This window comes from Girardinichthys multiradiatus, chromosome 2 (genome assembly GCF_021462225.1).
Source record: "Girardinichthys multiradiatus isolate DD_20200921_A chromosome 2, DD_fGirMul_XY1, whole genome shotgun sequence".
Taxonomy (NCBI): Eukaryota; Metazoa; Chordata; class Actinopteri; order Cyprinodontiformes; family Goodeidae; genus Girardinichthys; species Girardinichthys multiradiatus.
This window is the reverse complement of record NC_061795.1, coordinates 4,225,470-4,238,024: the sequence shown is the minus strand read 5'-3', so window position 1 is coordinate 4,238,024 and position 12,555 is coordinate 4,225,470. Positions and strand designations below refer to the sequence as shown.

At 41.0% G+C, this 12,555-nt stretch overlaps 1 protein-coding gene across 2 annotated transcripts in view; it reads left to right on the top strand.

Moving 5' to 3' along the window:
- The window catches only part of kitlga (kit ligand a), a 56,069-nt gene extending 44,110 nt beyond the window's left edge, over positions 1–11,959 (top strand). For both annotated transcript variants that reach the window (XM_047352131.1, XM_047352135.1), the window contains 4 exons: positions 2,764–2,861; positions 3,047–3,150; positions 8,244–8,307; positions 8,406–11,959. In XM_047352131.1, coding sequence (XP_047208087.1) covers positions 2,764–2,861; positions 3,047–3,150; positions 8,244–8,274 — 233 coding nt within the window. In that variant the 3' untranslated portion in view covers positions 8,275–8,307; positions 8,406–11,959. The remainder of the gene's footprint in view (positions 1–2,763; positions 2,862–3,046; positions 3,151–8,243; positions 8,308–8,405) is intronic.
- The last annotated feature ends 596 nt before the right edge of the window (positions 11,960–12,555 follow it).

Here is a 12,555-nt window from a genome sequence, read left to right as displayed (position 1 = left end):
CCCTGCCCGCTTCAGGGTCCTGGAGGTGTACAGTTCCTGGAGCGACAGTAGACTGCAGCCAATCACCTTCTCAGCAGACCGAATGACACGCTGCAGCCTGCCCTTATCCTTGGCTGTAGCAGCGGCGTACCAGATGGTGATGGAGGAGGTGAGGATGGACTCAATGATGGCTGTGTAGAAGTGCACCATCATAGTCTTTGGCAGGTTGAATTTCTTCAGCTGCCGCAGGAAGAACATCCTCTGCTGGGCTTTCTTGATGAGGGAGCTGATGTTTGGCTCCCACTTGAGATCCTGGGAGATGATGGTTCCCAGGAAGCGGAAAGATTCCACAGTGTCAATTGTGGAGTCACAGAGGGTGATGGGGGCAGGTGGGGCTGGGTTCTGCCTGAAGTTCACAACCATCTCCACTGTCTTTAGAGCGTTGAGCTCAAGGTTGTTCTGGCTGCACCAGTCCAACAGATGGTCCACTTCCCATCTGTACGCGGACTCGTCACCATCAGAGATGAGTCCGATCAGGGTGGTGTCGTCCGCAAACTTCAGAAGCTTGACAGACTGGTGACTGGAGGTGCAGCTGTTGGTGTACAGGGAGAAGAGCAGAGGAGAGAGAACACAGCCTTGGGGGGAACCGGTGCTGATGGTCAGGGAGTCAGAGACGTGCTTCCCCAGCCTCACGCGCTGCTTCCTGTCAGACAGGAAGTCAGTGATCCACCTGCAGGTGGAGTCGGGCACACTCAGCTGGGAGAGCTTCTCCTGGAGCAGAGCTGGGACGATGGTGTTGAAGGCAGAGCTGAAATCCACAAACAGGATCCTGGCATAGGTTCCTGTGGAGTCCAGGTGCCGGAGGATGAAGTGAAGGGCTAGGTTGACTGCATCATCTACAGACCTGTTGGCTCTGTAGGCAAACTGCAGGGGGTCAAGGAGGGGGTCGGTGATGTCTTTGAGGTGTGAGAGCACAAGGCGCTCAAAGGACTTCATCACCACAGAGGTCAGGGCGACGGGTCTGAAGTCATTAAGCCCTGTGGTCCTTGGCTTCTTGGGAACAGGGACGATGGTGGAGGACTTGAAGCAGGCTGGCACATGACATGTCTCCAGTGAGGTGTTAAAAATGTCTGTGAAGACTGGAGACAGCTGATCAGCGCAGTGCTTCAGGCTGGCTGGTGAGACAGAATCCGGACCAGCAGCTTTCCGGGGGTTCTGTCTCCTGAAGAGTTTGTTGACGTCCCTCTCCTGGATGGAAAGAGCCGTCCTCGGCGTGGGTAGGGGGCTGGTGGGGGTTGGAGGTGCCAAGGCCCCTCTTGAGGTTGGGGAGGTGGGGGTATGGGGTAGAGCTTTGAGGTCTGGAGGGTGCTGAACATTTCTCATTCGTTGAGTATTCCCTGCATTGTTTGATTAGCTTTCTATTTTTATTCAAACAGCTCACAATTTCAGTTACAACCATATTACAGAAATTTTACCTGCCAATGGGTCTGGCTGCAGCACAGGTTTTTCTGACTACATCAACTGTTCACACCAACATCAGCAATACTGGAGTAGACTGTTAACAAAGAACCATAACAAAACATTATTACCCTATGTGATGCTCTATAGAAAACTGCATATTCATGAAGGAAAAGCTTTAATGCGATTTCAAAAATAACTGCCTCTGTGGATGTGTATGTGATCTCGTAAAAATACTTGACCAGGTCCAGTCATTTAGGTTGTGTTTATTAAGATTATTTTAATTGTATACATTTACTAATTGATTTTACTTACAGAGTTTGTGTTTGACATATCTGCTGTAAACCATTGTCTTGTAACAAGACTTCCCTTTCATGCCCCTCAGGCCACATGTAATAGACAGTCTGTGATAGCTTACTTATGTTAAATTTATTTATGGTTTCATGTTTCCATAACATTTGGAGTGATTTTACTAATGTTGCTGATGTATCACTACTTCCCGTAGTCATAGAATTAAGATTAATAAATCTTTGAAGCCGATGAAGGCAACAGACAGAGCACATGCATAACATAGCTTGAGATGAAGTAACAATTTTTGTGTTGCTGTGACATTTGATTAGCTCTAGTATAATATCCATCGCAGTCTTGCTGTTATGTGGTATATATGGCATCTATTTTTCAACATACCCAGTGGTCTACTGAGATATCCTGGAATCTGCCAGAATCTGGGTGTTTTAGTTTTAACATAAACAAAATACTGTTTCCTACAAAACTATATGCATCTGTGGAATAATTAACCACAAGGGCCTATTTTGGCTTTAAAATCTAATATACCATGCTGCAAGAACCAGTCAACAATCAAGGGGAGAAAACAACTTGCTTGAGGTGTTAACTTAGCCTTCAAAATTCTCCAGCGCCAACCCAACTGATCATCTGAGGGATTTACTGGACAAACAAGCATGTACCATAAAGATTCCAGCTAGTAACTTATGCAATTTAATGGATCTGCCACAGACTGGTTGGTTCCAGATACCACAGCAGACCAGATGTCTAATGTTAGTTCTACTTCAACAGTAAAGTGCGGATTTTGCTGGAACAGACCAAGCTTTTCCAAATTGGATCATAATGTTATGCAGGACAAGTGTACAATGGTGGTCCTTTCTTGAAAAGCTGAAAAAAGACAAACAAAAATCACACATTTAATCATTTGTTTATTGTATGTCCAATCCAGTATTGGCTAGATGCAAAAGGTTTAACAATGCTTTAAAGAATTAAAACTTGTTATTAGGAATTTTAAGAGTTTATTTAAATGTTTTTCCATTCCAGATGATCCGCCAAGTCCTCTTCGCGAGGTGGTAGAGAAAAGTCTTTTCTCCTTACTGTTTATTCCACTGCTGGCCCTTATCTTCCTGCTTGTGTGGAAGGTGAGCCAATGTTTAACCCCTGACTCAAAGTCATAAAAACTTCAGATATCATATCTGTTTCTCATGGTATTGTTGGAAGACATTACTTTCTTCCATGACATTTATTATAATTGTCAGCGCCTTTCAACTTTCAACTGCAGCTTAGTTGTGTAGTAAGTATTAAATATGTTTTTAACCCTGTACAGGTCAGATCAAGAAGGAACGTAGACCATCCTCAGCCAAATCCTGGAGAAGAAGACTTCTTTACAGAACAGATGGCACCTCCGCTAGATGGGGAAACATCAGAAAAGTAAGTTTTTTCTGTTGTTGTTTTTGTTGTCATTTTCTGTCAACGTCTTCACACTGCAAGTGGACACACCAGAGGGTTAATGAGAATTGAATATGCATTATTACTGCTTAGTTTTAATGTTTTGTTTTTTATTATTTTCTCTATTTCTGTAAATAGTCATCAAAAATGTGAGATCTTGTGACTTCCCAGAATAGCAAAATCTGCAGTGAACAAGAAAAAAGTAGTAATGGAGACTTGATAAAAAGCGGGTGTGCTCTTGAATGAGAAATTTGCACTGTAAAAACTGTGGAGTGGTAGGTTTTGATAGATTTGGGAATTTGTCCAAAAGTACAGAGACAATACAGTTACATTATGGAAGGTTAACGAACTTAAATCATAGAAACAAAACAATAAATCTTGATCACAGTGGCGCCGTTGTTTGAGCTCTGACAATGTGTATTGAATTTGTAAACCCCTCAACTTTACTTCAATTCCCAGCAACAACTGTAATATACTGCTATAGACAGTAAATGGGTATGAGATTATAGAAGCATGTTGGGTAGTACCTAAAAATCCATCATTTATGCCTTCAAAATGACACTCTGTGTCAGCCTCTGTAAGTCTTCATTCATCCTTTTCTGTCCACCTTGTGAGTTGGGTTCCTTAAGGCCCTTTTATTTTCTCTCTACCTCCTTTCCCCCTGCTCTTTTCTGAGGAAGCGTAGCATACTTTTCTACTGTTATGCAGATGACACTCAAATTTACCTGCCTCTCAGCAGAAAGGACACCGTATCAGTGTGACGCATACTTAACTGCCTTGATTTTTTCTAGAATTGCACCGCTCAAGGTGGCAGCAGGTTGGAGTAGCTCTGTTACTTTTGATTCTGATTTATTCTTTTTTGGGAACTATTCCTCTTTTGGTGGATACAGTTGATTTTTTTTGGACGACTGTCCACTCCGATGTCTGATGCTGTGCAGCTTGGAGGATTTTTCTTAATACTTTCTATTTTTGGACATTTGTTATGATGCATTGCCATGGCAAAGGGATTGCTTCTTACAACCGGGAGCAGCTGATTAATATCTCAAAAGCTCAAATAATACTTCAACTACAACCCCAAATCCCTGATGAGTTGAAAAGGAGACGCCGTGGATGCAGAGTAGGAGCTAAAAGAAGAGAGAGAAGGAGGAAGTTCAAACGATCTCTTCCGTCGATTATGATGGGCAATGTGAGATCGCTGGGAAACAAGTTGAATGAACTCCAAGCCCTACAAAGGACCCAGCCAGAGTACCGGGCATGCAGTATTATGTGTTTTACTGAGACATGGCTGCAGGATCAAATCCCCGACTCCAGCATCTCTCTGCCAGGCTTTTTAACCATACGAGCAGACAGAGATTTAAAGAGGAGTGGCAAATGTAAAGGAGGTGGACTGGCAGTATTTGTGAACAGATGGTGTAATCCAGGACATGTAACTGTGAAGTGTCATCTCTGCAGTCCAGATATTGAACTGTTGGCAGTAAGTTTTCGTCCATATTATTTACCCAGAGAGTTCACCAGTGTTATTTTGGCAACAGTTTACGTTCCACCTTCTGCTGTTGCCTACACTGCATGTGATGCCATCAGCTCAGTTGTTGCTAAGCTACAGACACAAAACCCCAATGCTTTTGTGGCAATTTCTGGTGATTTTAACCATGCTTCACTCTCTGCTACACTTCCAACGTTTCAACAGTTTGTCAGCTGCTCTACCAGAGAAAACAAAACATTGGATTTATTTTATGCAAATGTCAAGGACTCATACATCTCTACAGCAAGACCTCCTGTAGGCAAATCAGATCACAATCTTGTTTTTCTCTGCTCGAAATATAAGCCCCTTGTTCAGAGGCAATCTGTAATAAAGAGGACTGTGAGAAAATGGTCACAGGAAGCTAAAGAAGCTCTGCCAGGCTGCTTTGAGGCTACAGACTGGGACGCACTGTGCCAGTCACATGGAGAGGACATCAATGCCATGACTGAGTGTGTAACCGACTATATAAACTTCTGTGTGGATAACATCCTCCCCACTAGAACCGTGAGATGCTTCCCAAATAACAAACCTTGGATCACCAGTGACCTGAAGGACCTGCTTAACAAGAAAAATAGAGCCTTCAGAGAGGGAAACAGAGAATTATTGAGGAGTTTACAGAAGAAACTTAAAGTCAAGATAAGAGACAGCAAGGAGGTGTACAAGAAGAAGCTGGAGAGCAAGCTCCAGCAAAATAATATCAGAGATGTGTGGACAGGGATGAAGAAGATCACAGGCTTCAAGCAGAAGGATAATCAGACCGATGGAGGTCTGGACAGAGCCAATGAACTGAACACAGAAGAACTGGCCCAAAAGAAGGTTCCGGTGTTGTGGAAGACCTCCTGTCTTATTCCGGTACCAAAGAAAACTCACCCATCGGTCCTCAATGACTATAGCCCTGACATCCCACATCATGAAGGTCCTAGAGAGACTCATGTTGGCCCACCTGAGTAAGCAAACAGTAAACCATCAGGACCCCCTTCAGTTTGCTTATCGTGGAGTTGGAGTTGAAGATGCCATCATACACCTGCTTTAACAAACCCACTGTCATCTGGACAAAGCCAGTAGCACTGTGAGGATCATGTTCTTTGATTTCTCCAGTGCATTTAATACAAGCCAACCTGATTTGCTTTGTCAGAAACTCCAGAAGACTCAGGTGAAGGCCTCAACAATCTCCTGGATCAAATACTACCTGACAAACAGACCACAGTTTGTGAGACTGAAGGGTTATGAGTGTAACCAGGTAGTCAGCAGCACAGGAGCACCACAGGGGACGGTACTCTCACCATTCCTCTTCACTCTGTACACCTCAGACTTCCAGTACAAGACAGACTCCTGTCATCTGCAGAAATACTCGGATGATTCTGCAGTCGTGGGGTGGATCAGAGATGGACAAGAAGCTGAGTACAGGAAGGTGGTGGACCGCTTTGTGGCATGGTGTGGAAACAATCATCTCATTTTGAACGTGACTAAAACAAAGGAGATGATTGTAGATTTTAAGAGAAACAGGAATAAGTCAAAAACTATTTCTATCATAGGAGAAGAAGTGGAGGTGGTGGATGAGTATAAATACTTCGGTGTTCACCTGGACAACAGACTAGAGTGGAGATGCAACTGTGAAGCCATCTACAAGAAGGGACAGAGCAGACTGTACTTCTTGAGGAAGCTTAGGTTCTTTGGTGTTTGCAGCAAGATGCTGCATATCTTCTATAAGTCTGTTGTGGAGAGTTTGATCTCTTCTGCCATCATGTGCTGGGGAAACAGCATCAGAGCCAGGGACTTAAAAAAGCTCAACAAGCTGATAAAGAAGTCTGGCTCTGTACTGGGGACTCCTCTGGAACCTCTAGAAATCATTGTGGAAAGACGGATCCCTCATAAAATGAAGAACATTATGGAGAACCCTGAGCATCCTCTTCATGAGACTGTCCTACAACAACAGAGTGTCTTCAGTCAAAGGCTTCTTCAGATCTGCTGTATGACGGAGCGCTACAGGAGATCCTTCCTGCCCACAGCCATCAACATCTACAACGGCTCTTTGAGGAAACCCTCATAATGAGCTACAACAACATTTAAATTCCCTTTGGGATTAATAAAGTATTTTTGAATTGAATTGAATTGAATTGAATTGATGAGGTCCGGGCTTGGATGTCCTTAAACGTTTTAAGCTTAATGAAAAGAAAAATGAGGTAATAGTTTTCTGCACCTCTCTCTCCTTAGACCTTGACTCCCTACCCGCTTTGTAAAGCCAACAATTACAAATTTAGTAGTTAAAACTGACAGTCATCTTAGCCAGATAAAGGTAATGAAGTCCATTTTCTTTCATTTAAGGCCCATTATTCCATGGCATCTCTTTGAAATAGTAGCCCATGCCTTTGTCACTACTTGGCTTGACTACTGCAATGCCCTTTATGGCGGGATCACTGAGCCTGCTGTAGTCCGTTTTCAGATGGTGAAAATGCTGCTGCACAACTTCTAACCGGCACAAGGAAGTTTAACCACATTACACCTATCTGGAAATCCTTGCACTGGTTGCCAATCCATTTTAGAATTTGTTTTAAACTTCTATTTGTTTTTAAATCTTTAAATAGTTTTGCTCCTCCATACCTTTCTGAGCTACAACACGCTTACACACCTTCCCGTTCTCCCAGATCTGCTAATCAGCTGATTCTAAATGTGACCAGAACCAGGTTTAACTTCAGAGGAGATCGGGCTTTTGCTGTGTTGGGCCCTAAGTTATGGAATGACCTGCCATTACCCATAATCAGACAGGCCTCCTCGTTAGATACCTTTAAATCGTCACCTCAAACTCATCTTTTTACTATGGCTTTCTCTACCTTTTAATTTGTTGATTTCATGGTATTTTTGCTTCTTTATTTTAATAGTTTTTTTTTGTTTTTTTTGTTTTAATTATTATATTCATGAATATTACTCTTGCTTGTACTGTACAGCACTTTGTTCCCTTTGAGGGCTTTATAAAATTTTATAAATAAGATTGGATTGGATTGGGTTCTATTACATGAAAATGCTTTGAGCTAACCATTCTACTGTTGCTCTAAATCTATATTTACTGTTGTCCAGCTGGAAGGTGAACCTCCACCATGGTCTCATGTCTCTTGCAGCCTCTATTAGCTCCACTCATTTTCCCATCAACTCTGACCATCTTCCTCATCCCTGTGATATAGCAAAGCATACCACAGCATGATGCCCCCACCACTACATCTCACTGTGCGGAAACTGTCTTGTGTGTGATGTGCAGTGTTTGTAATTTAAAAAAAAGCTAATTTATAATCACATTTAATTGTCTTTCCATTTTATAATGTGTGATTTTGTGTTGGTCTCACAAAAACATTTCACTGACATTCATTAATGTTTGCAGTTCTAACAATAATGCAAAAAAAAAGTTTAAAGTCCATTAATACTATTTTCAAATCATAAGGCACTAGAACTCCTCTAATGATAGAGATGCTTACATTTTCTCCCCATTAAGGTGCTCCTGCAACATTACCAACAGTCTGTGTGGATATTGTCCAATGTTTATCTTGCTATCCTTTTACAGAAATGTGCTGAACATCTGTGCAACAGTGTAAACATCTGCAGATTCTAGTGCATCCTCACATTTGGTAAGTTTTTTCCCTTTATGTTTCGGATGAATGCTGAAAAAAGAAAGAAATTGTACTTCTGTAACACGTTTCTCTACGTTCTCTTCCCCCACCCCCAGGGCTGGACACTTTTTTTCTCCTGTTGGTGTTTAAAGGTGAAAAACAAACACAAACCTGCGAACCAAAGTGAGACTGCTGAGTTGAAAGGCCTGTTTTGACTGCGCTCCAGATTCACGGTGGCAAACAATGACTGCGAGTTGTCTGGTTAAATCAAACCTGACACTGTTTTTGCCTTTTTATAAGACTAAATAAACCCAATGCTTCTGAAAAGGACAAAGATTTAGCAGATAACACCACCCCCCCACCCCCCCCCACCCACCCCCACCCCCCCCACCCCCACCCCCACCCACACACACACACACACACACCCACCAAGCCCTAGAGGCTCCAGGCTCCAAACTGTCATCCATCATGACCTGCTGCTTCTTCAACCCTCTGGGAAAAACGTTGCTTATTTATCGACTTTTTCTTCACTCAGCCTGCCGTGTTTTTTTTTCCTTTTAATGCCTGCTTCTCAGTCTTCAAAAAGAAAAGACAATAATATCTAGTTTGAACTGGGGCATGAATTACTACCTCTGGTAACGCTTCATGTTAACCACATCTTCAACAGTTTCCCCACTTTTTCAAGTCCAAGGTTCTCCAAAGAATACCAATGCTGAGTGTGGTTGTCCCAACGTTTAGCCACAGTAGTCTTGCTTGTGTATGTTCCCATGGGGGGAGGGTGCATTTATTTATTGGTGGTGGCACACTCAGAGGCTGCTTTTCCAGAGCTGAAAGATTTCATTTAAGGGCACCTTTTATGTTTGGATCACATTTAAAAAGAATAATTTCTGTAACAACATATTGTAAAACTGAACACATTATTCACTTTAGCAAATTACGCTGTCTTTTTCAATGTAGTTGACATATATATGACTTGGGCAATTTTGAAAATGTGAATTATTACATGGAGATTAAGCATGCACTTAAAGTATGTTGCTTTGACTAACTCACATTTAGGCTGTTCAAAACTACAATGATATTCTGCTAACCCATAAACAGGGATGACACATGTGTCTCCACACTATTTTCAGATTATAAAGGTTAATCAGCCAAAGAATATGATTAACAACTGGCTAATAATAACAACAACTGGCTTGCCCTAGTAAAAGTTTGTTATGACCATTATTTTTTACTCAACATCCAAAGCATATATGTAAATATATGCTTTGGATGGCAAAATCTGTTACCAGGAAGATCTTTGATGGACATTCATCTGAACCAATTTTTGTTTTGGACTGCAATGGGATCATATGTAGTCAATAATCTCATCAATCCAACCCAGGCTCTTCATTTACAAACTCTAGTGGCAGATATACCAAGTCTTTACTTACGGTAGGCGACCGCATGTTGTAAGTTGCTGCATGCTATAGACTCACTGTGAATAAGCTCCATTCCACCTTTAATAACACCATTCCTGAAGTGAAGTAATATCTGTTGCCATTTAAAAGTGATTTGACAGGACATGATTAAGTTAAGCGCTATTTATTAATCCTGCTCTTGAATGTTAAAGCTGCCTCTTATTCTGTCCCTATCGATTTCTGACCAAGTGTTGTGATTGCATAATATAATCCATTGTCAAGGTTAAAATATAAAGTTAATGGTAAATGCTTAATTGGCTTCATAAACAACTAAGCTCACCACAGGGAAATACCATGCCAACCAAAATGTCCACCTGTTTTGTTTTTTTGCCTTAAAACACTGTCAAAGCAAGTGCACTGTGATCTCTTATTAATATTATATGGCTGCAAAAGGTTTTGGTCTTAACAGCTGACAGACTTTTTAATTAATGAGGGTATAGTCAAAGCAGTCGGCGACTCATCAGTCCACCTTAATTAAAATTAATATGCATGTTTCTGCTCTTCCTTTTTTTGATGCACACCGATCTGATATGCAAGGGGCTTCCCTTTGTGATCACCACGCACAGTAAAACTACTTTGGAGAAAGGCTTTAAGGTCAAACGAAAAGTGAGCCTTGAACTAACAAGAACCAAGTAGGTCAGAAATGAATTGCAGAAAATTAGATGAATGTGATTTACAACTGATAATCAGTAAAGAAGTAGGAATGAGAACAGGACACGCTGGCTGTGACCTTTCCAGTTAGGCAACTAGCTGATAGTCTCAGAAGTGACAGGACAGTAGAATCTGTTACTGAACATTTCACATTATCATCATCATATTTGTGGTCTTATATTGTTCGATTTCCAATCTTGGTTTCGTGCCTTGTTTGATTAGTGTGTTTGACTCGTGTAAAAGTCTGCAGCCTATCTGTGTGTCTTCATGGTAGCAGAAACATCCTCCCAGGTCACTCACCTCTGCTAAATGAGAGGTCAGTCAGCTAAACCCATTATCAGTCATAAATTGATACTTTTTTTTTCTGGTAAAGCAGTACTTTTACATCAGCAGAACAAATTACAGTGGCTGTAACATTTCTTTTCACGTTACTTGTTAACTTTTGTAACCTTTAGAAACCATTTCAGCCAGCAACTGCTTGTTTCCTGTGTAATTGGAGCTATATACTGGGAATTTTTCTTATAGAAGACAAGAGTATATTGTGCAAGTTTGATTATGTGATTTAAAGAAGAAAATGTATACCACATTGGTGTTCATATGTTTCTGATGAGCAGTAATTTTCAGCTCAAATAGCTGGAACTCCTTTGGTGTGGTAAAGTATTGTTTTTTTGTGTTAGGCTGCCAGATAACAATATTCATACAAAAATTAATTTTTACTGAAAATTATGAGTGGTAAAGCATCAACTGTGCCATAATCTCTATGGCAGTTTAGAGCTAAGTCTTTGTTACCTAAATATACCACAACTGTGCAAGTACTCCAAGGAGGATTATCAGAAATTAGTGGTAAAAAACTGAGATTTTTATATATTTGAAGATGTATTTGTAAACAATATTGGAGTAATATATCTATAGCAGTTTAGACCAGTGACTTTCTCTTCCATCATTATTAAATAGAACTTTTCTACTTCAATAAATAAAAATAAAGTTGTCTGTCATTCCATGCAGTTTCATTGACTCTATCCAGAGACACAGGTTAGTCTGGCCAAAACCTAACAAACAAGGCATACAGCATTTAGTTGCTTTTTATATGTAGTCTAGACAAATGTAAAAGCTGTACCAGGTCTAAGCTGTGAACAAATACAAATTAATAACATGGTCTCCCATTTTCCTGTCTACATTGAAGCCAGAAACCGTTGGTATGTCTGATGCATAGAGGCCAGAAGGAAAGCAGTGTCATGCATTAGTCAAGAGAATGACTGCCCTTAAATACTGCTCCCATGTGTGTTGTTTGGTAGCGTAAGAGAGTAGACCCGCATTCTGAACAGTGCTTTTGGGCACGAGTGATCCAATTCAACCCGATGGAGTGGGTGAATCAAGTGGTTCTAGGCAGGAAATAAGTCTGGGTGCCAAAAAGCCAATGTAATTGTAGCCCAGCTGATATTCTGGGCAAAAAAAAAAAGAAAAAAAAAAACATAAAAAAAACTCCACTGTATTGTGTATTTTTGTATAAATGTAAACAAGCATATATGAATTATTAATAAAGTACATGTATCCAAATGTTATTTACATGTTTGTTTTATGTTTTTTAAGTAGAGACAGAATGATTTCAGTTTTAAGAAAGACAGTTTAGGTTCTGTACAACGAAACCAACCAGCAGGGTCCAGTACCTAAGAAAAGGTCTGACATCTTAAAACAGCCCCAATCTGAAAAATGCTCTTTTATAAGAATTCTAAAGCCAGTTATCCTGATACAGTTTATCTGCCGTCCAGTTCATGTCTTCTAATACGTTACATCGTGACTGTGGCTCAGTAGGAAGAGTAGTCATCTTGGAATCAGAAGGTTGTGGGTTCGATTCCAGCTTCCTCCTGCCATAGGTCGATGTGCCCCTGGGCAAGGCACTTAACCTCAAGTTGCCTACCGATCTGCATATCGGTGTATGAATGTGTGAGCGTTAGTGAGTGCAATTGGGTGAATGTGGCTCTAGTGTAAAGCGCTTTGAACGGTCTATATGACTGGAAAAGCGCTATATAAGTTCAGTCCATTTACCATTTACATTGTCTGATTGAAAAGTACTGCATTTTATACATAAAACATTTTAAAGAAATGCAATTTAGCCTCAGATGATTTTAGTAACTGCAGTGTACACATCTTCCTTTGG